Consider the following 27,121-nt stretch of genomic DNA (forward strand, 5'->3'; position numbering starts at 1 on the left):
TGTTGTTTTTGTTTTGTGTGTTTGGGTGGTTTGTCTGAATGTGTGTCTGTGTACCATGTGTGCGAGTGGTCCCTGTGGAGGCCAGAAGAGAGTGTCAGGTCTCCTGAAATTAGTTTCATTTAGAAACCATCATGTGGGTGCTGTAATCAAACCCAGGCCCTCTGAAAGAGTATCCAGTCATCTGTATAGCCCATCATGCCCGTTCTTAATAAGAGGGTCCCTACACGGTTGCCAACAAAGCACATCACAGGGGAGACACGGTGTCTGCTCCCACCTCGGTTGTTGCTTTGTAAATTACATCTTTTGATTGTATGCATCGGTCAGATCTTAAGAGGACTTTTGTCAGTTGCCCCCTTTTCCTCTTCTAATTAAAAAGCATGGATTTCGTGGCTATGTAGCTTCCCTGTGTGGTAGTGTGTGCCTAGCATTCATAGCACTGGATTCCATTTCAGAGAGTTTAGTAGTGTGAGTCTGAGTGTGCAAATGTGAACAAGAGTGGAGGGCGGGAAGGACTGAAGGCGGTGGTGTGCTGTGAGAAGTTTAACCCCGGCACAAAGAACGAAACCTCAGAATTATGCCATTTCTGAATTTACTCTTTTGAAGCTTCAGAGCAGACAGCAACTAAGATCTAAAACTGAGGTAGCAAAAGTAGTTAGATGGCTGACTACAGCAGTAACCCGGAGGAAGCTGGCAGAATGCTAACATATTCTTTTACATTTGCCGTGAATATGTGCTTTTTGCAGATGTAGAGTTGGCCTCGTGTGTCTGATCTGAAAGAGCCTCCTGGCCTCCGCCTCGGGGTCTGCTTCGTGTCTGCAGCTAGTGTCTGCAGCTGTGCAGCCACAGAAGCCCGGCTTAAGGCGCTCAGCACACGTTTAATTCAACATTTATCCAGAGTCTTTCGTTTGAGGCAGTTTATAGGTATTTTAGGAGATCCAAAATCAAGTACCACAAAACCCCCGCTCATCGGGAGACAAGACTGCCTGGGGTAGGATGAGAATGCTGGAAACTGAATTATGTAGGAGAGACTCTGCTAAGTGCTTTAGGGGAGAGCAGAAGTGAAACACACCGACTGCCGAGGGGCTCGGGATAGATGCGGCACTTGTTTCGGGATTATAGGTCAGGGTTGTACTGCACACTTGAATAATTGAGTTGACTTTAAACTATTTGCCCTCTCTGTTGTTTGTTTCTTAGTTGCTGTTGTAAAGGGGATACAGTTGTCTCTGCTTCTCAGAAGCATTTTACCTTTGAAGCACACTTCCCAAGAGCCTACAAATTGGTTGTTGGGTTTCCAGCAAGTGGCCGTGTAGAGATCTTTCTGACACTCATCATGGGGAGAAGAAAGGAGGCACCTAAACCACAGCTTTGGTCACCAGTTCTTAACAAAACTTCCCTTGTGGTGCCTTGAACCCTCTGCACTCGCCCATTATGACGGGCCGGCCTGTTTTCCCTGGAAGTGCTGTGGCCTTAGACATCTACTCTCCTGTGTCCCGGTTTGAGGTCTTAGCTGTTGTCTGCTCCTAAACTTCCACCAACTAAACAAAGGCTCAGCTGCTGCCTGGCAGTCCCAGTCCACGTGACCCGGCCCTGCACTATGCTTATAGACTCGACTTCTTCCTGCGGAGGCCACAGGCTTCCTGAGCTGTGAGGCATTCTTCCTTTTCTCGTTACACCAGACACACACACACACACACACACACACACACACACACACACACACACACACACACACACATACACTCTCTCTCTCTCTCTCTCTCTCTCCCAAGAGGATTTCAGGGTTGTTTCATCCTACCTTTAAATAATGTCTTGTTTTATTCCTTGATGTTTTCTCTAAGAGCAATAGTGAGTAGTAGTGGAAGTGAGTAGTTTTTGTTGTTTTTATTTTTTGAGATAGCATCTTGATATGTGACCCATACTGCCCTAAGCTAAGTAGTCTAGGTTGACCTTCAACTCAGAATCCTTCTGCCTCAGCCTGTTGAGTGCTGGGATTACAGACTTGTACTTCCATGCTTGGCTCAATTAAAAAACAATACATGATCTTCCTAGTCACTCTTGGAAAAATAGAGTAGTCAAAACAACAACAACAAAACCCAAAGTGTTCTTTAAGATATATAAAATTGATAAGAATCAGAGAAATCTGCTAAAAGGTCTACTACTTTATATGTGTATGTGTGTGTAATATATGTATGCATGTACACTTACAAAAATCAGTGTGATCAAAGAATTCCTCAGCATAGGCATAAACTGATATAGATCTTTGGTTTTTTCTCATTCTTTACTTCCCATTATTGGCTGTTAACTCTTCCTGAAGTAGTTTTCTTTAGGGGGAACACTACTGAGGATTGAACCTGGGACCTCACGTGCCAGGCAGGTGCTCTACCACTGAGCTACAACCCCAACTGAATATTCTTTTCATGTAAATACAAGCCATCAATTCAGATGAAGTTCATGGTGACTTCTAAATAGATGTTGCTTTATCATATAAATAAAGTATAATCTATATACTGGGGAGGGGAGTATTCACATTGATAAGGGGCATCAGCAGACAGGATTTCGTAGAGATTTTCCTGAACCTTGAGGGATACAGTGGATTTTCAGTGTATCTGAGTATAGAGGGGCAGAAAGTAGAAAGTTCTTGGGAGGGAGAAAGTCTGTCTTAAGAGGAGCAGTGACTGACTGTTGTGAAGTGCCCCTCCCTGAGACTATCCAGTGGTTTGGGACAGGAGGGAGCACACAGGTAGGGGGGAAGGCAGCAGCAGGTAATGAGGTACAGATAGGTGTGGCCTGTTTTCAAGGACTGGATACTAAGTTGAGTTTGGAGGTGAGGTGATGAGATGCTGTTTCGGGAACTCTTCTGGAATGTTTTCCTCTTAGGTTGGCTCACCTGGTAGCAGAGTGGAGACACCACAGTCAGTGAGATAACACTCATTCTCCACTTCTCTCTTAGTCACTATTGCTGTGAAGAAACACCATGACCAAGGCAACTCTTAGGAAAGAAAGTATTTAATTGACAGCTTGCTTACAGTTTTCAGAGGTTTAGTTCATTAGCATCATGGTAGGGAACATAGAACAGTAGCTAAGAACTACATCCTGATCTGTAGGCAGAGACTGGACCTGGCATAGGCTTTTTAAACCTCAGAGCCCACCCCGGGTGACACAATTCCTCCAACAAGGCCACACCTCCTAATCCTTACAATCCCTTCAAGTGTACCACCCCCTGGTAACTAAGCATTCAGATATCCAAGCCTATGGGGGCCATTCTCATTCAGACCACCACACCTTCCTACTAGGTGGGGCCTGGATGCCATCAGGATAAAATAGGCTAGTCATTGCTTGAGTATGAGAGATAAGGCTATAATATAAAGTATTAGATTACTCAGTGAGCTAACCCTAATGTTTCCTTTTTTTTTTGAAGAGATAGGGAGGGAAAGTAAATGTGCTTTTTTTTAATAAAAGCTTTTTTAAATTACATTTATCATATGGCTCACATGTGCCTGTATCATGGCACATATATTAGAGACCAGTTGACAATTTGTAGGACTCATTCTCTCCTTCTGTCATGTAGGCCCCAGGGTTCTTACTTAGGTGATCAGGCATTCTGGCAACGTCTTTCTTTACCTGTTGAGCCATTTCACTGGCCCTCAAGGTGCTATTTTAAATGATCTTTTAAATTTTCGTTGTAGGATTAATCACAATGAAAGGTTGGAGTTCCTGGGAGATGCTGTTGTTGAGTTTTTGACCAGGTAAGTAGGCCTCCCCCCCCCCCCCCCATACTCCCCAGTAATTACATTTGATAGGTTGCATACTTATTGTGTCACCTCCTTTGTAATTAGCCAATTGAGGCATCGGAACACGGTGTGTTTCGTCGTCTGAAAGGCTTAAAAGCCGCACGTGTGTGGATCCTGCCCTGCCAACTGCTCTTGCTGCTGCTGTAATGAGTGAGATTACAAGATGAAAGGCCGGTGTCTCTGTCTTGTCAAGCATGTGTTAAAGTTGCTTACAGCCGCAGGATTTCCGCTGGTCCTGGACTAGTGCTACAGAGCTTATATTCCATCTGAAGGGGAAGGGATGATATTTAAAATGTCATTTCATCTTCCAGGATTTGCCTTTGATCCTCTTCTGTCTCTCTAAGCTTGAAGGAAGTAAAGCTTACAAGTAATTTTAATGGCTAGGTGTGTGTGATGCGAGTGTGTCTGTGTCTGTGTGCCTGTACTCTGTTCAAAGGGGTTCCAGGCTTCTTCTAAGACTTGACTGGAGGTAGGGACTGGAAGGTTCATTTTGTCTTTCCCTGCTCACAATCTTTCCCTTAGGGAGGTGGCACAGGCTTCCCTTGGAACTATCTGGAATTATTTTTATTCTCTTAGGTCAGTTATTTTCCAAAGCAAGACACAAAGAGAAGGGGCCCTTTCCTAGTACTCCAAGACTGAGATGCTTAGCTGTCCTGAAATGGTGTGCCATGGGACAGAGCAGCTGCACTGGGATCCGGATCCATTTCTGTGTAACCCTCTACTCTTGGCCACACTTTGCCCACGAGTTAGTTCCCTTCACTCTTCACTACATAGAACCTGCCATTGCATCCCTGCTGTGTTCCTGGCTACTATGACTTTGGGCACTATACCACTACACTGCTACCCGGGGCTTCCTGGGATTGTCTTCAGGGGCCACCCATAATCCTGCCTACTGAAAAGCGTTTGTTACAGTCCAAGTTTGGACTTTCAGATGTTTGCTCCTGTTAGTCATAGTCACAGTGCGACAGATTGTATCTTTATCAGCTTTCAGAGAAGTCTTTTTATTTGTTTTTGCTTTTTGAGCGATGGTCTTACTATCTATCCATGACTGGCTTACAATTCCCCATATACACTAGGCTGGCTTTGAACTTGTGGTGATTCTCTTGTCTCTGTTTCTAGATTGCTGGGATTACAGATGTGTGTCAGTATGTCTCTCTCCAGAGAAATCTCTTGACAGAAATATGTATGGACATATGAATAAATGTTGCTATTTGGGTTTTAGTGTATTCGTCAATAATTTACTGTTTAGGTTAGTTGAGTGCAACTAGTATCTGTTGCAGACACAGTGTCACCTTGGTCGATTTATTGCAGAGCCACAGTTTTGTGATCCATATTTATATTCTCTATTATGTTCTTTTTTTTTTCTGGCAGTGTCCACCTGTACTATTTGTTTCCTAGTCTGGAAGAAGGAGGCTTGGCAACCTATCGGACAGCCATCGTTCAGAATCAGCACCTCGCCATGCTTGCCAAGGTAGTGTACAGCATCGGAAGCACTTGTCTGCAGTCTGACATGAGTTCACAAAGTTCTGCCGCTCACTGAATTACTCTTGAGAGTATAGCGGAGAATCATGTTGTATGGACCAGACCATGGTGGAGTTTTGTTTGTTTGTTTGTTTTGGTCTGGTACCTTTGTGATTTTCACCGGCAGCTAATGAACTCCACAGTGAGGTAACTTGAAAACAGATGAGGAAGAAATTGACAGATGTATGTGAACAGGCTAAACATTTGGGGGGAAGTAACATGGGAGCAATGCAAAAGAAATGAAACTGTATGTATTTGTGTAATAAATCTGTATTACATTTGTTATTAATTTATGTGTTAACAGGAAGAATTATAGCTCTGAACAGAATACTTCAGGGATACTTTAGACCTTTGAGAATCTCCAAACCATAAATCCCATTAGTTAAGATTTAGGATTTAGGTTGTCTGCTTGCCTCATTGACATAGCTGAGCGGCTACCAGAACCTCTATTTAATTCAGACTCGTGAAAGGGTTTTATACCCCTGGTCCGATCTGGCGTTTCTCTTTCCATGTGATATCTTTCTGTAATGCATAGCAAATAGGAACATGGACACTTTGACTGGCCCCTTCGGGTTCTGTCTGTGTCTTTTCTTACATACTGGGTGGCAATAGATGAGCTGTTCTCTCCCCCAAACCCTAGCTCTCTCATTTATAAGGTGGGGACCAAACCACATTAGTTTCCACTACACATGCTGATGATGAGAATTAAATGAGTTTATGAGTTTTCATGAACCTATTTAGAGTGGGTTTCATGATCCTTGTCCAGAGAACTCACACAAACCTGTCGATCAATTTGTAGCAGCTAAACAACTTTTAGTGTTGTTTATCATTGTTCTTATGATAAATTCTCTTTTTATAGGCCTTTGTGTTTCTGTAACAACTTAAAGAATGGAGGCTCTTAAGTGCCTAGATGACACTGTCTACTGGAAAAGCGTCCCTTTGCTTTTGCCTTAAGTTGTTTCTTCTCCTACCCTTTCATTTTGATGTAAAAGCTGCAAGACCCGTTTTGTGACTGGCTTGTTGATTTGATCTTGTCAGAGTGTTAATATTACAAATGAAGCAAATTTTAGCCTCTGGTCTTTGTGTTGGCAAGAAAGCATTATTTTACTTTGTGTAGTACCATCATCACAGTTTTCAATGGGTAGGCTGCAAACCACTGTTGGTGGCATTTGAGAATGTAAATGAGAATGCCTCATGAAAAACTATAAGCAACAAGGTAAACAAACATGATTTTAGCAGCCTTCAGTGAGTGATAGCCAAGTGCTATGAAAAACTGCTGTGGTGTTTAGTTGGTTTGTCAAATGCTCCCTGGTAGTTTGTGTTCATGTGATGGGAAGTACACAGTAACTAAGAGCTGTAAGCCCATCCACTCTTGTTTTCTTTGCAGCTTGGGGCATGGTGACATTGCTCAACTATTCTTTTGACACTTACAGGGATGACAGTGGGGAGGATATTTACCAGGTGTAGGAAATTGCCATAGCCTGAAAGCTAGTCATTATCACATTGGATCCTCTACAGAGCCATGGGCCATGAGGAATGAGTGGCTGGCCAGTGTCTTCCACTGGGAATTCCTGTATGTTCTAATTCACCAAATCCACCCTAGCACAGTTCTCTGACATGGATTCCAAGTACTGAGAATATGGTGTCTACAACCAAACCTGGTTCCTTTGCTTTGATTTCTGAAGTTACTTACTTATTATGCTAATATACACATGTTAAATGAGTATTTTCTTACAAAGTTCCACCAACTGAAATTAGATGATCGGTTCCCCATCACCTAGCTTCCCTGTAGCATTGTCTCCAGCAGAAGGCATGGTGGCCCCACCTTTTCTAGAGCAGTGGCCCTGAGAGTATTGGGCAGTAAGGAGCTGGAAGACGATTGACAGTTCTGTGAGTCAGACACCTCGATTCTAATACTCACTCTCCTGTAAGAGTTCTGCTAACACCTCCTTAGAAAACAAGGGGAAGAACGCGGGGAGTATGAGGAGTTGGAGATTCTCAGCACCACAGAATAATTGTTTATACCATAAATACACAGTTTCCAGTCTGCTGTCAAGCAGGACTCCAGACATAGCAAGTGATTGTATTTTCCCAGTGAGGCTGTGAAACAGATGAAGTTTACATATTCTAGTATAAACTCTGGCACTTTGGGATCAAGGTTTTTTTTGTTTTGTTTTGTTTTTTTAAAGGAACTTCCTGCTGTTACATTTGTGGTAGTCAAAACTCATTTGGCTATATTTTATACTAGATTCTTAGCAGTGATTCCGATATAAATGGATCTGGATGCTTACACAGAGAGTCAGACATAGAATCTGAATGTTTTTAATCTGAAAACTGATGAGATTCCAACTGTGTCAGGTTGTTCAGTAGCTTGTGTCTTATTCCATATTATGTTTTGTACTTTTGTTTAGTAAGTATTTTTAAATTTAATTTTATGGAAATGGAAATAGATTTATTACATGTTTAATATTTATGCCTTAGGGATTCTATTGCTGTGAAGAGACACCATGACCATGGCAACTGTTATAAAGGAAACATTTAGTTGGAGCTGGCTTACAATTTCAGAGGTTTAGTCTGTCATCATCATGGTGGAATATGGCAGCGGGCAGGCAGGCAGGGTACTAGAGAAGGAGCTAAAAGTCTACAAATGGTTTTGCAGGCTGCAGGAAAAGAATGCCACGCTGGGTGTACCTCAAGCACTGAGACCTCAAGCCCACTTCCTCTAACAAGACCATACCTACTCCAACAAGGCCACACCCCCTTACAGTGCCACTCCCTATGGGCCTATGAGGCCATCTTTATTCAAACCATCACAATTTGTATCTTTCTCCTTGTAAAAGGGAAGCTTTTTCTTTGAGAGGAGCCTTCCCGCCAGCCTGGTTCTAGCCGCATCAGTCCCAAATAAACACACAGGAGGCTATATTAATTATGAAGTTGTTGGCCTTGCTTGTTTCTTACTGGCTAGCTCTGACTTAAGTAATTACCCCATAATTGTTAATCTAAGTATGTTTTTTACTGGAGAATAGTTCCGGGCTTCCTACCCCATGGCGTTACATGTTGACTCTCTTATGTTTCTCCTTCCCAGAGTCCTCCTGGACTCCTAGTCCCACCTATCCAGATTCCTATTGGCTCAACAGTGCTTTATTGACATAAGACTTCCCCAACATCTCCTTTTATAAAAAGTATTACTTCAGTCTCAGGAATTTTCATCTGGGTCTAACTTTAAAAGTTCTTATATTGTAAATTAGGATATGAAACAAATAGATGTGGAAATCAAGGGAAAGGAGCTGGGCTTGGTGGTAGAATCCAGAATTAGAAGGTGGAAGGGAGCTAGGCCAGCCTGACCATACAGTGAGACCCTGTTTCCAGAAACGTTACACGCCCCCCCCCAAAAAAGAAATCACATAAAGGGAAAGTAAAGATAAGGCCATCAAGTATGACCAAATGTAAAGGAAGTAGACACTAATACATTAGTAAATGCTACTCCTAGTACTGGACCACACATTGTCTAAGGCCACATCCAAAAAGAAAAAACTATTAAGTACACATGATATTCATAAAGCCCTTAAGATTAATCCTATGATTACATGGCATGTCTCAGTGAGCCCAAGAGAGATGGGCATGGTTGCCTCCGAAGGGGGACATGTGTGCAAAACACAGAGCTCCTCCCCAGTCTGTATGATACAGACATCATCTGTGTCACAGATTCCTGGAATCAAAAAAAGCAAGACTATCCTAGATAGACCTCTGTGTTAGGTTTGCATCTTCTGGGTAAACCTAGATGACCATGTTCTTGTAGCAGAATCTTTTTTTTTAGTGTAGTCTCTTATACTTGGTTTGCACTTGTATTTGAAAAGTCAGATCCCAGTCATTTCTGGCCCCAAATCTAACTATTGGAATTTGGGGACTCCTTCAGCCTGTCAGGACTGAACTGGGTGGATTTCTAATGAATGGTAGGCTAAGCATCTGATAAACTTGCATAAGGTCAGTAAATTTACCATCGTTCCCTTCCCGTGGTGTGCAGAGTTGTCAAAACTGTTGACAAAACTGTCTGACTTTTTTGTCATTTTGGATTTTGCAGAAGCTTGAACTGGATCGATTTATGCTGTATGCCCATGGACCTGACCTGTGTAGAGAATCAGACCTCCGGCATGCAATGGCCAACTGTTTTGAAGCATTGATAGGTAATTTCCGTTTAAAATCTGCTTCTTGCATGTGTTGAGCTTGTTGGAGAGTGTATGAAAGTCAGTATAGAAGCTTACAATAGAATTACTTGTTCATAAAGCTTGTTCATAAACCACATTGTGCTGTAGTTATTGTAGTGCCTCCAAGAGTCAGGCATGCTTTCCAGTTATTGTGTTCTCCATATCTGATGTCATGCTTAGTATTTCCTGAATTCAAGTGAATGAATATGGAGATGGCTTGCTTTCTGGCTTTGATATGCATACATGCACAACAAGATGGGAGCTAAATGGCTAGTAAGACCCCTATGTGGTTTTTGAGCATGTTTTAAATTGTTTCCAAGATTTTCTTATTCCACTGTCTTGAAAATAAAACCTTTTTAATTCTTAGGTTTTGAATCTGTATAACTATTGTTTGTTTTTGCAAAGCAAGACTGATACAGGTACTTCTTACCCAGGCTTTATAACTACAGGATATGGTTATCTGTTGATACAGGAAAAGTAATGGAGAACTGATTAGCTGGTAATTAAAATATACTTTACAATAAAATGTTATAATTGATTGATAGTTTCTTGATTTTTAAGTAAACAATTAAGTACGTTTTATTTCTCAAATCCTTTGTATTTCTTTTTGCCTTCATTTCCTTTGAAAATGAATACAAAAGTTTCTATTACAGTTTCATATTGCTGATAGTAGCAAAAGAATGTTAATAATTATCCACTTTTTCCCAGCAGTGTCTGTTTTTTTACAAGTAGGTCTATTTCCAGGGAGTTTATCACATGGAATTATTGTGCCTCTTACCCATAGTATGTGACGGTGTTGTAGTTTGTTGTAAAGGTTGGGCAGACTTCACTTGGTTCCTTACTCTACCAGTTGTCCAATCTCTGATCTTCATTTTCCCTGTCAGAGATGGAGATAGTGTCACTTTCTCAAGGGGTTCCTTCCAGTCCCGGGAGCCCCAGTCCAGGGTAGATTGCCATGTAGCTGAGCCTCATCAGTCAGCTAAGAACCTGAACCTCATGAACCTCCAGACTGCCCTGTGAAGGGAGGAAGGAATGTGGAGTGGTGCCTGGTGCCTGCTAGTCCCCAAACCATAACTGCTACAGTATTGATACAGTTAGTAATGCTGATTAAAAGCCTCTGAACTGTAACATTGTCCATGGAAATGTAGCCATCCTGAAGACAGGTACATAATTTTGGTTTGAAGCATTATGACTTTTCTACTCCAAGTTTATTTTTGCTACCAAGTTAAAATGTTATGATTAATGCTAAGCACATTTATATTACTAAATTATTTCAAATTAAATGTGACATATCCTGGTTTTTATTTTTAGAAGTCTTCATTGGTCTGAACTCTGGCTTTATCTTTTTATTTTTTTCTTAGAGCTGTACATATGTTTGTTTTAAAACATGCACTGTAAAAGCAGAAACTGAATTGAAGTGTTTTCTTTAGTATGTTAAGTATTGTTCCCCTCACAGGGTATATGCTACATCTTTTTTTTTTTTTTCCAAGATGGGGTTTCTTTGTGTAGCTTAGTATACCAGGCTGGCCCTGAACTCACAGAGATTCATCTGCCTTTGCATGCTGAATGCTGGGATTAAAGGCATGTGCCACCACCACCTGGCATATTTTTGAGAGTTCATATTTTAGCCTCTTCTTGCAAATTTTAGTGAATGAAATTGAATTTTAGCACAGCAGCATAGCTCATAGCAGGGAAGTGTTCTCTTTAAATGATCTCTTCTTCCTCATGGGCCTTCTGTAGCTGATTTTGGCTTGCCGGTTTGCTTTGTGTGGAGCTGTGTAATTTTCTCTGAATATTAATGCCACCTTCTTTTTGGTATTCTCTTCCTTCCGTCTAGGAGCTGTTTACTTGGAGGGCAGCCTGGAGGAAGCCAGACAGTTATTTGGACGTTTACTCTTTAATGACCCGGTATTTATGCTCAGTCGTCTTCTTCCCTCCTCTATGTATCAGGGCAGAAGCTTTGCTCCGTGAAAAGACTGTAGGAGAAACTAATTGCCAGCCCTCTCATAGACAGCCAATGTCAAGTACATTACCATCAGCTTACTCAACTGTGGGAGATGTCAGAGTTTGATGCTTTTTTTAAAGTATTTATTTTTATGTGCATTGGCGGTTTACCTGTGTGTGGGTGTTGGGTCCCCGGAACTGTAGTCACAGATGGTTGTGAGCCATATGGGTGCTGGGAACTTACCCCAGGTCCTCTGGAAGAGCTGTCAGTGCTCTTAATGGCTGAGCCATCTCTCCAGTCCCCGTTTGGTGGCATTTTATCCCAGGGATTATTTTCTTGTACCTGATTACCTTTCTTTGTGGTCATTTCTAGATTAAATTGCATTACAAATACAGTAGGAATTGTTATGTTTTGTTGTTTTTCTAAGTTAATTATGATTTTATACTTTTTAACACATGAGTATTGACCCCACATAGGCTTAGTTAAAAATATTCATCTGTTCATGGTTTATTTTTGTTTTGTTGGTTTTTTTCTGTTTGTAAATTATGTAGACTAGAAAAATGAATATTTATTTTAGACAGGAGTTTCTGGTGGGTCTATGAATAAATCACCTAGGAGAACTTTCTAAAGCAAATTATAACTAAAAACTACAATGTTTTTTAAAAGATTCTAAAATAGTTCCTGTGACTGATGTTTTAGCTACTAATATTGCCAGACATACCCTTTTCCTCCTGCATGTGCTAGAGCATCCTAAGTGCTTTCTGTACCAAAACAAGTCAATGTAACATTAAAAGGGAAAGGCAGTTCTGGGTTTCAAATTGAAATGCCGTCATAACTGAGTGCACCAGACCTCTTGGAGGATGGAGAACACAGGATGCCAGTGTTGTAAGTCCTCATGGGACCTCATCCATGCCTGTCAGGTGTCATTACTGTATACTCGGTGTAGGTAAAAGTCAATACTTAGAGAAATGTGATTATTTGGAAGAATTAGGTTTGTTTCCCTTAGATGTGATAATTTTTGCATTTGTGTACTTGCTTGTAATAGAAGAATTATCTTCAGATGGTCCATAGTCCCTGTTTTACGCAAGCAACTATGTGTCTTGATTTGTGTCTATAGCAGATGGTGTGTTGTAGAACTTCTTTCTCAAATTTTAAAATCTCATAGTTCTGGCCGTTATCTCTTGTTGGCAGTTTCAGCAACGTTTCCCTACCTTCCTCAGTGTTTCCGCTCACCTCTCTGCTCATCCTGCTCCTGGGCCTGGCTTAACCTGCGCCCACTCCTTCCTGGCATGTTTGTATCTTGTGTTCTTAATTGGATGTGCTTGTGTTTAGAGTTTTTCCCCCTTTAAACTGCTCTGACCCATTTGTCTACTTAGTGAGCTTATCTTGTATTTCCAGCACCTAGTGCAATGCTGACCTGCCCAGCATCTAATGTTAAAAGGTGAAGTGAAGAAGTGTGTAAATGGAAAAGCAGAGCCCAAACATTATCTTACAAATGGAGCAGCTGAGGTTCAGAATTCATTTTGGTGTCTCTAGTAAAACTGAGGAAGGCCCGTAACTCATAACTTTCTACTTCAGGATTTTCATGTATACAAGCTTGGGCCTTTTAACTTGATTGGCATTTCCAAATTGGCTTGAATCTGCTGGTTATTGAATGGGTGAAACACTGGCAAACCAGTGTGTGTGTGTGTGTGTGTGTGTGTGTGTGTGTGTGTGTGTGTGTGTGTGTGTGTTGTCGTCATAAAAACGTAATCAACCGAACACATCCAGGAAAGAACTGCAGACAACTGATGCAGGTTGATGGACTGTGTAACTGTGGGGTTTCCATGTTGGTAAGGCATCCTTTAAGGCCAGGGCTGGTGCTGAATAATGAGGTTTTTGGTTGGCTGCCATGCCTAAGGCCAAATTAAGAGAAGGGTTTAGTCTGAAATGGGGTGCTGTGTGAGGGTGTGATTTAGCAACCTGGTGTCCCCAGTAGTTGTTAGTCAGGGGGTGGGGCACCACAGAGCAGGTGAGAGGTCCTTGTTGTCCAGAGGAAGAAGGTCCTAGAGAGGCCCGTTGGGGTTTCCCCTGCTGCTTGGTGAGAAGGAAGCCTTGTTTCCTGTTTGCTTCCCTGTTGACATGGTCTGCACTCCTCTTGCAGGGCTCCCTTGTCTCTTCTCCCTCAACTGATTTTTCCTCTCTGCAGCAGGGTTGCTTCTAGTTTGTATGACCCTGCGGGATTACCCAGTGAGCTTGCTTGCATGGAAGGCTTGGGTTTAATCACCCCACTGGCCTCTTCCAACAATGGGAAGGATTATATGACCTTCCCTACTTGGAGACAGGTGTACCTTCTCTCTTTGTACACCTGTCCCCAGCATCTCTGACCCAGGCCTTTCTCTGGCGCTCTAGAAATTGGAAAGGTGTCTCTTCAGATGGCTTCTGAACAAGGCTGGTGTGGGTCTTCCACAGACTGGCCGTTTAACATGTTTAGTATTGGCCCCATCACCTTTAGTCTCAAACCTACTTTATTTTCATCTTTAAATCAGAAACCGTAGAATCTTTCCTACCCTCTAGCTTTTTTCTCTGCGTATCCATTCAGTTTTAAATTTTCTTTTTTAAAATAAATTTTCTTTAAATTAAAAACAGTCTTATTTTACATGCCCATCCCAGTTCCATCCCCCTCCCATCCTCCCATGTCCCCCACTAGCCTCTCATCCCCACCCCTTCACCCGGCCATTTTAAGTTTTCATCACTGTGGACTCACAGTCTTAGATTGCTTCCCTTGAATGTTCTGCCTTCTTCTTAGGGCCTCTCATGTCTCACCTGTTTAACCTTCCCTCATTGCTTCAGTCTTTTGTTATTCCCAGTGTTGTGTGAGTGACAGGCCTTTCTAGTTTAAGATATTTGATAACTAGTCTGTACAACATAACATGTACAAGGTTTGGGCAGGGTTTGTTGTTTAGACAGGGCCTCACTATGTGGCCTCATTCTGTAGACCAGATGGCCTCGAACTCACAGGGATTCACTTACCTCTGCCTCCTGAGTGCTGGCATTAAAGACAGGTGCCACATACCCAGCTCTGATGTTTTCTTTATCTGGTCCCACCTGGTTTAGTCTCCTTTTTGCCCACGCTTTCTGCTGTTCCTTAGACATTTCCTTTTCGTGTCTGTATGTGGTTGGCTTTCCCTTTTCACCCTCTGCTGGTTTGCTGGATTTTTCATATTCTTCGAGTCTTCTTTGAAGAATTTTCTAACAGCCCCAGGCAGAGTGATGGGACTTTCCCTCCAGTGCCCATTGCCTCCCATCTTGGTGTAATAGCCTGACATCCTTCAAGGAGCCTATCTCAACTGCATCCATTTCTTCTCGTGTGAGATTTAATCTGAGAAAGTGGCAGCTGTGGCATAGTTTAAAATGATTTTTCACTATTAAGGGACTTACTGCAGGTACCTAAGCTCTATTTATTTACCTTCGTTCTTCCTCATTAGGCCCCCTGGAGGAAGAGTTGTAGCCTATTTATCTTGGTAACCTAATACATAATAGGTATTTAATATCAATATGCTGTGTTAATGGCCCAGTCGATCTTGAGCCTTTTCTAGAAGCATGCCATAGTCCTGAAGTTAATTAACAGTATTGCTGGGACCCCAGTCCACATCTTCCCAGTGTATTTTCTCTGACACAACACTGGGATAAATAAAAGGAAATGGATGTGAGTGAGATGTCTGGTTGTAAGATGGCATGAATTTGCACCAAGAAGGGTGGCCATGGACATCCAAGGAGAAATCACAAGGTTTTTTTCTTTTTCTTTTTTTTTTTTTTTAAGAGAAAACCATGCATTATCAAGGAGAAAATGAATCCAGAATGTCTGTGACCCTTGAGTTCTGGAGAAGTTGGGAATGGTTGGAGGAGAAAGCTGAGTCATCAGTGCTGTTGATACATTGTTATTGATTATACAGTGTTAGTGCATTCTCTGCACTACTCATTGAGATATAAGGGAACACTTAGAAATAGGCAGGAGGATTATCTTTGGTTTATGCCTGAGGAAATGGCGGCTTGGAGAGAATAAAGAAATTACCAAGGTGGAATAAGAATTAAACCTAGGTCCGTCCGTCCCCCTCCCCCCCCCCCCCCGCCCCCACCTGCTGCTCTTCCTAGCACCACATCCCTGGCTTCGTGTGAAACGAGAAGAGGCGCTGCCTGAGTGCGTGTGCGGTAAAGGACGAGAGGTCGTTGTAGCAGAGTAAAATATTCCAGATTGAAGCGGGAGTGCAGACCTACAAACATGGACGCATTCCAGAGGAGACAGGCAGGCCAGAGGCTGATCAGGAAGCATTCTTTTTGTTGTGGGAGGAGAGAGAGCACCAGCACGTGTGAGGAGGGGCTGACATTCAGTATAATTCACTCTGTGGGATAAAAGGGATATATTGTTGATTTGGATAATAGTAAAAGAGTTTGATATTTATTTATACCTGATCTTTAAACATTGTCTAAGAACCTCTGTGTCTTGTTAAGAAGTAAGTTGTTCAGAAACATGGGGCTTTTATTTCACCATCATTTTAAATGTCTCAAAGGATCCTAAATTTTCCTGTACCCTGCCCAAAAGCAAACTAGAAAATATTCCTTTTCTTTTTCAAGTTATTTTTCTCCCTTATCTTGAAAAGCCTAACGCCAAGGCCTAAGAGTAGGTCTAGGTAGAGGCTTCTTAAACCCGAAGGAAAAACACTTCAATCCTAAGGAAATTGGAATTATAACTGCTCTTGGATTTAATTCAGCCAATGAGGTAACATGACAGGATTTTCCATAGAGTATGTATTACCGTATTTCAAGCAAACACTGTGTGAGCCATGTTAAAGCATACTCTCCTAGTGGCGAGGGCTCGTGAACTAGACGTGGGGTGTTCCTGCTCCCTCGGAAACAAGCTCGTGAGAGAGGAAGTGAAGGAGGTGTGAGGTGGGGTTTGCAAAAGCTACAGCCGATGCCCAGGTCTGGGACATGAGGCTAGAAAAGTGGGAATAAAACAGTGGTTTAATCCAGTGTATCAGGTTCAGCAAAGTGGAACTTAGTTCTAAAAGGCTCTTTTCCTCCCAGCTTAATAGGCTAATTAGAGTCACTTACAGACAGTTGGAGTGGTGAATACACTTTTAAAAAATTAGTTCGCTAGCACTATTGAATTTGCAGTAAGTGGAGTCAGCATCTGAAATAGTTCAGTATTTCAAATAATGACATTTTATTTAGTACTCTGGAGTGTGTGAAATGACTCCCTTGAGCACTAAAGACATCATTCCATTTTCCAGGACCTGCGAGAAGTCTGGCTCCATTATCCTCTCCATCCACTCCAAGTGAGTATGGCCTTTTTGTCTACAGTGAGCCTTAGAACTCCATGGCTTCCCTTACTCCTTTCCCCACCCTTATCCTTTAATTCTCTTCTCTGGAATTATGACTTTATGTTGGGTGTCAGAATAGGGAATTCTGAAATAAATGCAAAATGTACCCAGGTGTTGGGTGCTCCTGTGGTCTGGAAAGCATGGGAGTTGTGTTCCTCATAAGCCAGAAAGAGCTGCTGTGGGTGAATAGCCCTGTCTCCACAGATGCAGAGTGTGCTGTGTTAATTCTTAGATACCCTTGTGCCTGCCATTGGAGGGAAAATGATGTTAGAGGTGATTTTAGGCATAGTTATAAAGTAGGACAAATACGCAATTAATATTGCTAAGGAATAATCTAACTTGGGCCTTAGAAATTGATTCAGATTGCATAAAATTTACTGTACATTAAAAATTTAGTGGCACATGATAGTTGTTTTACGCAGGATTTGGGAATTTGAAAGATCTGCACATGCTAACATGCATTTCTTCAGTTCACTTTAAAGTTTCTATTCTTTGTTTTTCTTGCTGCTTTAGTTTAGCATATGTGTATGTGTATTTCACCTAGTCACAATCTTATATGTGAATATGTATTTAACGTAAATAATAATCACTACAACAAATGTTCATGGGAGGTTTTATAATAGTAAATGGCAGCTCAGAGTGTTTTAAGAATATTCTAACACAAATATAAGGTTGCTCGCCAGTCGGTGGTGGCTCACACCTTTAATCCCAGTGCTCTAGAGGCAGAGGCAGGCAGATCTCTGTGAGTTCGAGGCCAGCCTGGTCTACAGAGCGAGTTCCAGGACAGACTCCAGAGCTACACAGAGAAATCCTGTCTTGAACCCCCCCCACAAAGAAAGAAGGAAAGGAAGGAAGGAAGGAAGGAAGGAAGGAAGGAAGGAAGGAAGGAAGGAAAAAAGATATGGCTGCTCGATGTTGTTGAAAATGTTGGTTTTACTTGTTATATTTTCTCCTTGCCAGTTGTTAAGGACTAATTGTTACATGGGGCACCACCTGTCAAGTGGAATAATATCTGCTGGAAGCTGAATTCAGTTTTAATAATGCTTATTTGCCCAAACATTTTGGTCTCTAGTAGATGCACAGTAGTCTAGTAACTCTAAAATCAATGACTCTTAAAGGGCCCTTCCCAGACAGCAACATCTCCATCACCTGGCAACATCAGAAAGCAGATTCCCAGCACCCACTCCAGGCATGGAAACTCAGCTACTCTGGGGGTTGGGCCTAGCCATCTGCCTTTAGCCAGCCTTGCTCGGGACTGCATGGGGGTAAAGGGAGAGAGCTAGTGCTTCTTGGCCTTTTGGCTAGGTCAGGTGGAGTTTGAGAGTCACTGCTCCTGGCACATCCTTCTGCACACACACACACACTCACACACTCACACTCACACACACACTCACACACTCACACACACGATCACACACACTCACACACTCTCTCACACACTCACACACACTCACACTCACACACTCACACACTCTCTCACACACACTCTCACACACACTCACACACTCTCTCACACACACTCTCTCACACACTCACACACACACACTCACACATACTCTCACACACACACTCACTCACACACACTCACACACACACTCACACACACACACTCACACACACACTCACACACACACTCACACACTCACACACTCACACACACATATGTGGCAGCTGTTCTTCAGCTTGCATCCTCCTTAGAGACTTAGTCTAATACCAGGGAATTTGAACTATCTGTGTACAGAACTTGGCCTTGAAATTTGAATGAAGATTGGAAAATATTATTTGAGCCATCTTTAAATATTAGGTTTGTTTGCTATTCTAAGAAATGAGAAAGAAGCTTTTATGTTTTATTTGGCATTTCAGAAATTTCTGCCCACGGGAGATGGAATTTTACAGAACAGTGTCCTGGAATTGATAATTACTCTTGTAACAAAACTTACATGTGATTTTTAATTTATTTCTATTTTTCTGTAGCTACAAGAGCCAAATACAGACCGACAACTTATTGAAACTTCTCCAGTTCTCCAGAAACTTACAGAGTTTGAAGAGGCCATTGGAGTAATTTTTACTCACGTTCGACTACTAGCAAGAGCATTCACATTGAGAACTGTGGGATTTAACCACCTGACCCTGTGAGTTAAGAGCGCTCCTGTAGCCCCTACTTCACCATTTAGAGGAGGGAATTCCAAACCTTCCTGCCCTTTAGAGGATCTGAGAAGCCAGACGCACTATAGGAGGGTCATGTGGCAAGACACACAGCAGCCAGACAGTGGTGTGGACCAGACCTTGTGCTCTAATGCCGTGCCTTTGGTTCTATTGACATCCCTATCAATGTCGTGAAGTTTAGGAGATCTGAAGGAAGTAAAACCTTTGTCAGTGCAGAAACAGGTATTAAATACAAACAGCTTTGTAGACCATGTGGTTTATTTGTCACTACTTGCCATAATACCATAGAAACAGCCATAGCTTTAAAGAACTAAATAAATGGCTGCTTTCTGGTAAAACTTTCAGATAGGCAGTGACTGGATATGGCTTTCCAACTCCTACTTTAGATAATTGACTTATTGATTGAGTCTATTGAAATTAAAAATAAGAAACACTTTGCTTGTGACTAAAACCCTAGCTAGGTTCAGTCCTCAGCAACAAAGAAAAATAAGAAAAGCAGTAAGATTGTATGTGTGAGTATGTAGAGTATGTATGCAGGGTTATATAATATAATGTCTTCCCCTTTTCTTGAGTGGAAAATTTCCAACTCTCTTTAAACTGTTAAATTAAAGACTCTTAGAGATTTTTGTAAACTTTTGTAAATTAAATTCCAGATTTGAATAAACAATATACATACTTAATAGCTTTAGAAAAAAATTAGGGCCTCTTTTCTTCCTTATAAGCGTGTTTTCTGTATTTTACTATATTTTTCAATAGATACCACTCCACTTTTTCCCAGGTGCTGTTTACTAATCTTAATTTAGTAGCCATTTAATCCTTAAAGTATTCACTTTCAGGCTGGACAGATTGGTGTAGTACCAATGTACTGTTCTTTCAGAGGACCTGAGTTTGGTTCCTAGCACCTATGTCAGGTGTTCGTAACCATTGGTGACTATATGTGCAGGTGATCTGATACCCTCTTCTGGGCTTAGGTGCATATTCTATACACAATCATAAAAACACCACCACACATATGCAATTAAAATAAAAATTATATTAAAAATTCATTTTCCATAATTTCTCCTCAGTTGAGGGACTCAGAGTATTATATTTAGTTTATACTTTAAAAAAAAAGACCCAGTTTTAATTTTTAAGTTATAATCTTAAAAACTACTGTTTTTAAGTCCACAAGTGCTTATTGGTTTACTTACAGTGATGTTTTATTTTTCAGAGGCCACAATCAGAGGATGGAATTTCTAGGTGACTCCATAATGCAGCTGGTAGCCACCGAGTACTTGTTCATTCATTTTCCTGATCATCATGAAGGACACTTAACAGTGAGTTTGTCTTCAATTATTTCCTCTTGTAACTTGGCAGGATAATAGAGAGCAAGAAATAAGAGGCCCAAATACACATGTGTTTAACCTATGACTTACATCTTGGTAACTACAATAGTCATTTTGCTTTTATCCTAAGGGGAATAAATGACAGACAGGGGAATAAAGCTATTACAAATACTCTGCCATGTCTTTTATGTGTATATGTGTATATATGCATGTATAATATATATATATATATATATATATATATATGCACACATACATATATGTAGATATACATATATACATGTGTGTTATAAAAAATGTGAGTGAGTATAACTGGATACAAGGTAGAGTACGTTAGATATCATAGAGGCACAGGCCAGTTGCTGGACTTGTATGGTCAGGAAAAGATTCTTCTCATTACGTAGTGCAAGGAAGGCTTTGTGGGTATGGTGATGTTGGATCTTCAAAGACGGGTAGGCTTCCTTCACACGGAGTCCAGAGAAACCAGGGCATGTGTGAGAAAAACTGGACTGATAGGTAGCAGGTACTCATGTGGCTCTGTGGCAGCATTAGAAGGGAAGTGCTGAGACAAGGTTAGATTCAAATACAAGATAAAATGGTCACCATTGCTTTGGCCTGTTTCATTTAATTAAACTTTACTAACTTTTGTTTGCTGCGTGTGGTTGTCGCTGTGAAACTTGTCAGTAATGTACCTAGAATGATGAAAAGGCCTGTCTGGCAGTCACTGTTCTCAGAGGTCTAAGAGGAAGCTGTGAGAAGCCCTTGACAACTGGGCACTGGGAAAACTGGGCCTCTGTTAGGAGGAAAATAGCAGTGCACTGTCTGTTCTTCAATGTAATACCTATTATGTTGAAGCTAATAGCAATGGTTTCATATTTTGTAAATTGCTATGTGTGGTTTTCTTTGGATAGAATTAAATCTTAGTTCTGCAACATCTGTGAGTGCTGTCAATAGTCTGTGTGAGACGTAAGTATTGGATGTCGAGAGAACGTGGAGTTATGTGGGAATTTTCTCTACTCAGTATTCACACCCTCTCTGGGTGCTGTGCTGCTGTCAAGCACTGCTGTGTGCTGTGGTACGAGCATAGGGATCAGTGTGCCTCTTACCCTAGTTTGAAGTGAACAGGTTGATAGCCATGTAAAATTAACTGCTTTTAGAAAGACAAGAGTTTCTTTCTTTAGTGGATAATTAAATTCTTTAGAAAGTATGACCCTTTTTGATAGCTAGTCTCACATCTTGCTCACGAAAACTCTCATTCGTCTCCATTAGAGAAAAAACTTTAGATGTCAAAAATATCTTGTTTATGTGGGAAATAGTCAAACCAAACCAAACATGGTTTGAAGTAACTGTTTTAAGGACTCTAGAAAAATATGTGGTTGAAATGAGCATCCTGCTTCCCCTGGTACTCTTCCAGAATTAACTATGGACTTCAGGCACTTAGGGGATGGGACCTTTCTTTAGGTACACTGCTGCTCACTAGGTCCCCACTGAGCACAAATGAACGCAAGCTCAGGGAGACCTATGAGCTGATGAAGCAAACCCAGGCAGTGCTGCAGACTCAGGGCCTGGCTTCTTTCCACAATCACTTCAATGCTAGGTTATGGTTTCTGTTGCTGTGAAGAGACACCATAACCACAGCAACTCTTATAAAGGAAGACATTTCATTGGGTGGCTTACAGTTCAGAAGTAGAGTCCATTATCAAAATGGTGGGACATGGGGACATGCAGACAGACATGGTGCTGGAGAGATAGCTGAGAGTTCTACATCTTGTTCAGGCAACAGGAAGTGAACTGAGACACTGGCTGGTATCTTGAGTGTAGGAGACCTCAGAGCCTATCCCTTCAGTGACACACTTCCTCCAGCAAGGCCACACCTCCCATTAGTGCCACTTCCTTTGGGGGCCATTTTCTTTTAAACCACCACAGAGTGTATTTGATTTTGGACTTGTTATTTTGTGACAAGTTTTGTTTTGTATCCAGGCTGGTTTCAAACTCATGGCAGGTTTCTTACCTGAGTCTCCCAAAGGCTGGCATTATGGGTGTGGTCCAGCACACCCTTTTCTAGAAGTACAGCTTTATGCAAAATGAGTTCACCAGCCTTGCTGACTTCAAACTAGAGAGTTTTTACTAGACTGGTGTTAGCAAGCAATAAAACCATGATACATTGGTTTTATAAAGTATTGTTACAGAAAGCTTTGGGAGAAATGAATAGCACCAGCAGATCTGTTGGCAAGACAAAGGTGATCTGTCCATGAGCACAACGGCATCTCCACACTGTATTCTGGGTTTTTCTGTACCTCTTTTCTTAGCTACCGTGTCTTTGCATGTCCAGTTTATTCTTTACAACGAGTAAATACATCAGCATCTAAGAGGTCGCCAGTAGCCATGTCTCCTTCTAATATATTGTCTCAGACAATCTATTCTGTGTGTATCGGCAGTTCCCCCTTATTGGCAGAAAACTTGCACTGATCTCTTGAGGCAGGATTCTCTCCTGAGCTCCAGTTCCAGGTGCTAAGCTGGAATATTACTATTTTTCCACCTCGGTCTTCTTGAAGTTTCCTGAGTAATGGGTTAACGGCAACATCTGTTATCCAGTTCTGGGTGTCAGAAACCTAGAAGTCATCCTTGGTTTCTCTCAAGTTCTAAGAGCATCACTCCATATTTCTAGAATGTGTCCTTGTGTTGACACCTGATCTCAATCCCCCATAGCTGCCTACCAGCCCTGATTACCTGGATCACTAACGTGAGTTCCTCATAACTATCAAAATGTTACAGGAAGAATGTGATTATCAGGGAGAGCCAATTAGAAGCAATAACATTTGTAAAAAGTATGTAAGGTTCTGGTCATACAAAGCACAGGTAATAGAGCATCCTTCTGCAAGAGGATCGGGCTCCCCAAGTCCCCACACCTCCCCCGGACTGTGTGCTGCTCTTTGAAAAGCTTGCCTGGTATTGTAGAGGGCACGTTTATATTCTGCCTAAAAGATGGGCATTGAAAGCTGAATCTTTCAGGAGGTCCAGGTCTCCGGATGGCTTGAAGTCATTTTTCTTCTATCAGCTTGTACCCTGATGCAATCCATTTTGTGTGTTTCAGCCAGAGTCCTTTCCCAGCAGCTCTCCTGTGACTACACCAACCAGTCATTTATCCTCAATTTGCTAGCATCAAAATTGTCACTGTTCTCGGTTGTCAGACCTCCCCTCTTTCTTTGACTCCTGCTCCATAGGTGACCTCATTCCATCTGTCTTGTGATTTTGAAAACATCTGTATGCTGGTTCCTGATTTATACACAAAGCCTTTATCTCCTCCTCACATAGATTCATAGCTGTGGAATATGGCAATACTCAAATATCTAGATTCGGAAACATGCAAACCTTTAACTGTATTTCTAACTGGCCCCTCAGACCGATGTGTCTAAAGCAAACAGTTTTCACCCACAGTCCTGCTTCTCTCTCAGTGATCTTCGTGCCAATACTAATAATTCCATTATTTCAGTTACCGAACATCTTAGGGTCGTCCTTATCTTTGTCTCGCCTCCCACCTCCCCCACATGAGCATACCTGTGGACTCTCTCCAGTCTGTCTTCAGTACAGTATAGAGAGGGATTCTTTCTCAGGGTTGGAGACCGAACCCAAGGTTTGTACATGTTAGGCAGGCACTCTGTGCTGAGCTGCACTACTACACAGATACCTTTGAAAGAGTGACCAGGTAACAAGTCTCCTTTGCACCAAACTTTGTGTTCTTTCCAACTTAAAGATAAAAGAAGATGCCGTTTACTCATCTCCCAGCTTCTTGACACTCACCTGCAAGAGTGGGGACTTTCCTGTGCTGTGACAGTCCTCTCTAGGTAACGCACGTAGCCAAATTCTTCATCCCTGTTAGCTCTCTGCTTAGTTATCCATAAAGAAAGCCTTCTTTAGCCTACCCTACTGCTCTTGTCCCAATTTCCCTCCCTTACACTAGAACTTCATCTCCATTTTCTCGCTAGGACAAGGCATGTGTTGTACTAGTCTTCTCCCATCAGGATATAAATTGTGAAAACATTTTGTGTCTTTCATTGGGAAATTCCTGTTACATAGGTACTCAGAAAAATAGGCTTTGAATGAATGATATCCACAGCCCAGATTAATGACCTTTGATTGTTGTTTGGATAGTGGCTAGAGAACCAGCGAGGTCCTTAGTGGCCTTGCCCACGTCTGCAGCCGTGTGTCACATGCTCTTTCCACCCCGCAGTAGCCTGCTTCCTCCAGGTCTCCTCTACCAGTGCCTTCATACATGCTCTTCCTCTGCTTGGAAACCGCTCTACGTCGGTTCTTTATTTCGCCTAGTGTCTTCTAGTATTCCCCCGCTTGGCAGTTCTGACCTGACCCCTCACTCCACCCACGCCTAAATTCTGCATTCCTCTCTATTCTAGCATTTATTTCTGCGTGCCTCCTCCCCTAGACCAGAAGTTCTATAGGAACATGATTGATTTCCACTCTAGCTCAGCAGCACCTAGCATATGGTAGGTTCTCAGTACAGTCTTGGTGATGAAATAAAAGAGGGATAGTTTGCAGAAGGGTAGGCCATATAGAGACAGGGCAGAGGAAGTAATTCTGTAGAGAATTGACATGCTACTTTACTTGTCAAGAAATGAACTGGAACCTGACTTTTAAATGTGTGTGCAGATTACTGGAATTGCATTGGAAGGGTAGCCCTTGATTCATTCCTTCTTGTGATTAAAGGCACGGAATGGCAGTAAATCGCATTGAAAAGTCTTAGCATGGAGCTAGTAGGGTACACACTTGTTTAACAAAGGATACAGACAACTGGGCAAATATAATTGTGTCTTCCCAGTTTTGCAGGTTGTTGAGGGAAAGTGTTGCCCTGTGAGTGAATAGTGAAGGGGCCTGCTTGGGAAGGAGCATGAATCATAGACAGTTAATATACATTAAATCGTAGCTTACTCAAGTATGAGTTGGGAAGTCTGGGGATGACATTCTGTCTATACACTGAGGTTTCTGTTCTTTAGGCTCAGCCTACCTGGTAAGGTCAGTGCTGCTGGAGAGTGTGCCCCAAAGAAAACCTTACTCAGGCCAGAGTGCCTGTCCCACAGCACTTAAAATCTGTACCCTTCCTACTTAGACTTTTGCTCTGCTGCTGAGCCAACAGAGGCTGCTCATTCCATGCCAGCTATGTGCCAGGCACCGTGGCCAAGACGGAATGCACTAGCAAGATGAACTTGGAGGGGTTTTTTTGCTTGATTTTAGAGGAGTGATGCAGGATGACGGGAGAGAGCAGGGATTAAGAACAGAACGCTTGAGAAGGGGTGATCTCATCCTGCCCTGCTGCCTCCTGACAGCGGAGTGTAAATCATGCAGGCAGGCAGGTGCCCTAGCCCACAGAGCTCTGAAGAGATGGATTCCCCAGCCTCCCGACAGAGGACTTCTCTGTCACTGACATTATTTGGCTCCTTGTGTCTGACCTGCATTCTGCTGGCTATCATTTGCGTACCTTTTCTTTAATTACCAAGGGAAATGGAGACCATCTAGCTACCACTCTGGGTATAAAAGCCCTGTGTGGCATATCACTATCAATTTTAATTGTATACTTTGCTTTTACTCCACAATAATAGATCCCAGTCTGCTTGCCTTACACTAGGTGGCCCTCTTGGGTAGCTTATGTCCCACACTGTGGTTTCCTCCTAGAATCAAGATTGACTAAGGAGGTTAAAGAAAGAATATCAATCTTCATGTTTTAAACCAGTAAATCTTGCTTTTATGGAAATTGAAGTTTAAAGTAAGTGTGGGAAATCTCTATGTTGAGATTGTAACATCCTGAATTCTCAAGACCAGAACTGAGATTTAGACTATTTCGTGACCCTTGGCTGGCATTGAGGGATCAGCAATCCTTTGTCAGGTTTACAAAGGCCTTAACTGTAATTCTCTTTATTGCTCCTGGTTTAAGATTAAACTTTGATGAGGGCTAACTTTAAAAAAAAAGGTGGTGGGGATGGGTAAGTATTTGGTAAAGGGGAGGATTTTGAAGGCGATAAGGAAATAGGTATCCAGAAAATTCTGTGTTGGAATAAAATCTAGAGAGATTCTAGAACCATTCCCCTATTACTGAAAAGCAAGCAACCTTACCTAATACTGATGATGCTGTAGATAACACCTAGATCTCTACTAAAACTGAAAAGTAGATTATGCCCTCTGGAAAACAGTAACTTATACCATCAGCATCTTGCCCTGCACTACCCCTAAAGGGGTTCCTTAACTTCTGCAGGGACATCAAGACCTTCTTCCATCTCCTGGTGGCCTTGCCTGTGTCAGCTCTCCCTCACTTGGATCTGATTTTTCTTCTAGTTCTCTCAGTGGTCACCATGTTGTGTCATGGTCCCTACTTTTGCCACTGTGGTTATTCTCCTAGAAAACTCTCTCCCATCATTTTCCCATTAACTACCTCACCCTCTCTTAGTTCTGTGTTCATCAAAATCCACATGAACTTCTTTTTTTTTTTTTTTCAAAAGGCAAGCACGCCAAGTTCAGAGTTCCAAGTTTTGATTCCATGATGTTTGGGAGAAATGTGGGCACCAGTGCCTGAGAAGCATTTTAGGCCTCAGCGTTGAAGCTGGGTAGAATGCTCTCAGGAGGGTTTTCCGGGTCAGCTTCTCCAGAAAGCTCAGTGCACACGAGCAGCCAGCCATGTGCTCCTGAGTCTGCTTGCATCTCTGAAAGCATGATGATTGTTGTGACTTTATTAGGAGAGAGTCCATTTTGAAGGCCCTGACAAGGATGCTGTTGGTCCTCCTGGATCTTCAGCTTTCAG

At 42.0% G+C, this 27,121-nt stretch overlaps 1 protein-coding gene across 6 annotated transcripts in view; it reads left to right on the forward strand.

Moving 5' to 3' along the window:
* The window catches only part of Drosha (drosha ribonuclease III), a 105,710-nt gene that overhangs the window by 64,256 nt on the left and 14,333 nt on the right, over nucleotides 1–27,121 (forward strand). For all 6 annotated transcript variants that reach the window (XM_021231797.2, XM_021231798.2, XM_040757643.1 and 3 more), the window contains 7 exons: nucleotides 3,687–3,746; nucleotides 5,163–5,262; nucleotides 9,394–9,496; nucleotides 11,355–11,425; nucleotides 16,736–16,780; nucleotides 18,800–18,957; nucleotides 20,202–20,307. In XM_021231797.2, coding sequence (XP_021087456.1) covers nucleotides 3,687–3,746; nucleotides 5,163–5,262; nucleotides 9,394–9,496; nucleotides 11,355–11,425; nucleotides 16,736–16,780; nucleotides 18,800–18,957; nucleotides 20,202–20,307 — 643 coding nt within the window. The remainder of the gene's footprint in view (nucleotides 1–3,686; nucleotides 3,747–5,162; nucleotides 5,263–9,393; nucleotides 9,497–11,354; nucleotides 11,426–16,735; nucleotides 16,781–18,799; nucleotides 18,958–20,201; nucleotides 20,308–27,121) is intronic.

This window comes from Mesocricetus auratus, unplaced genomic scaffold (assembly GCF_017639785.1).
Source record: "Mesocricetus auratus isolate SY011 unplaced genomic scaffold, BCM_Maur_2.0 Super-Scaffold_100015, whole genome shotgun sequence".
Classification (NCBI taxonomy): Eukaryota; Metazoa; Chordata; class Mammalia; order Rodentia; family Cricetidae; genus Mesocricetus; species Mesocricetus auratus.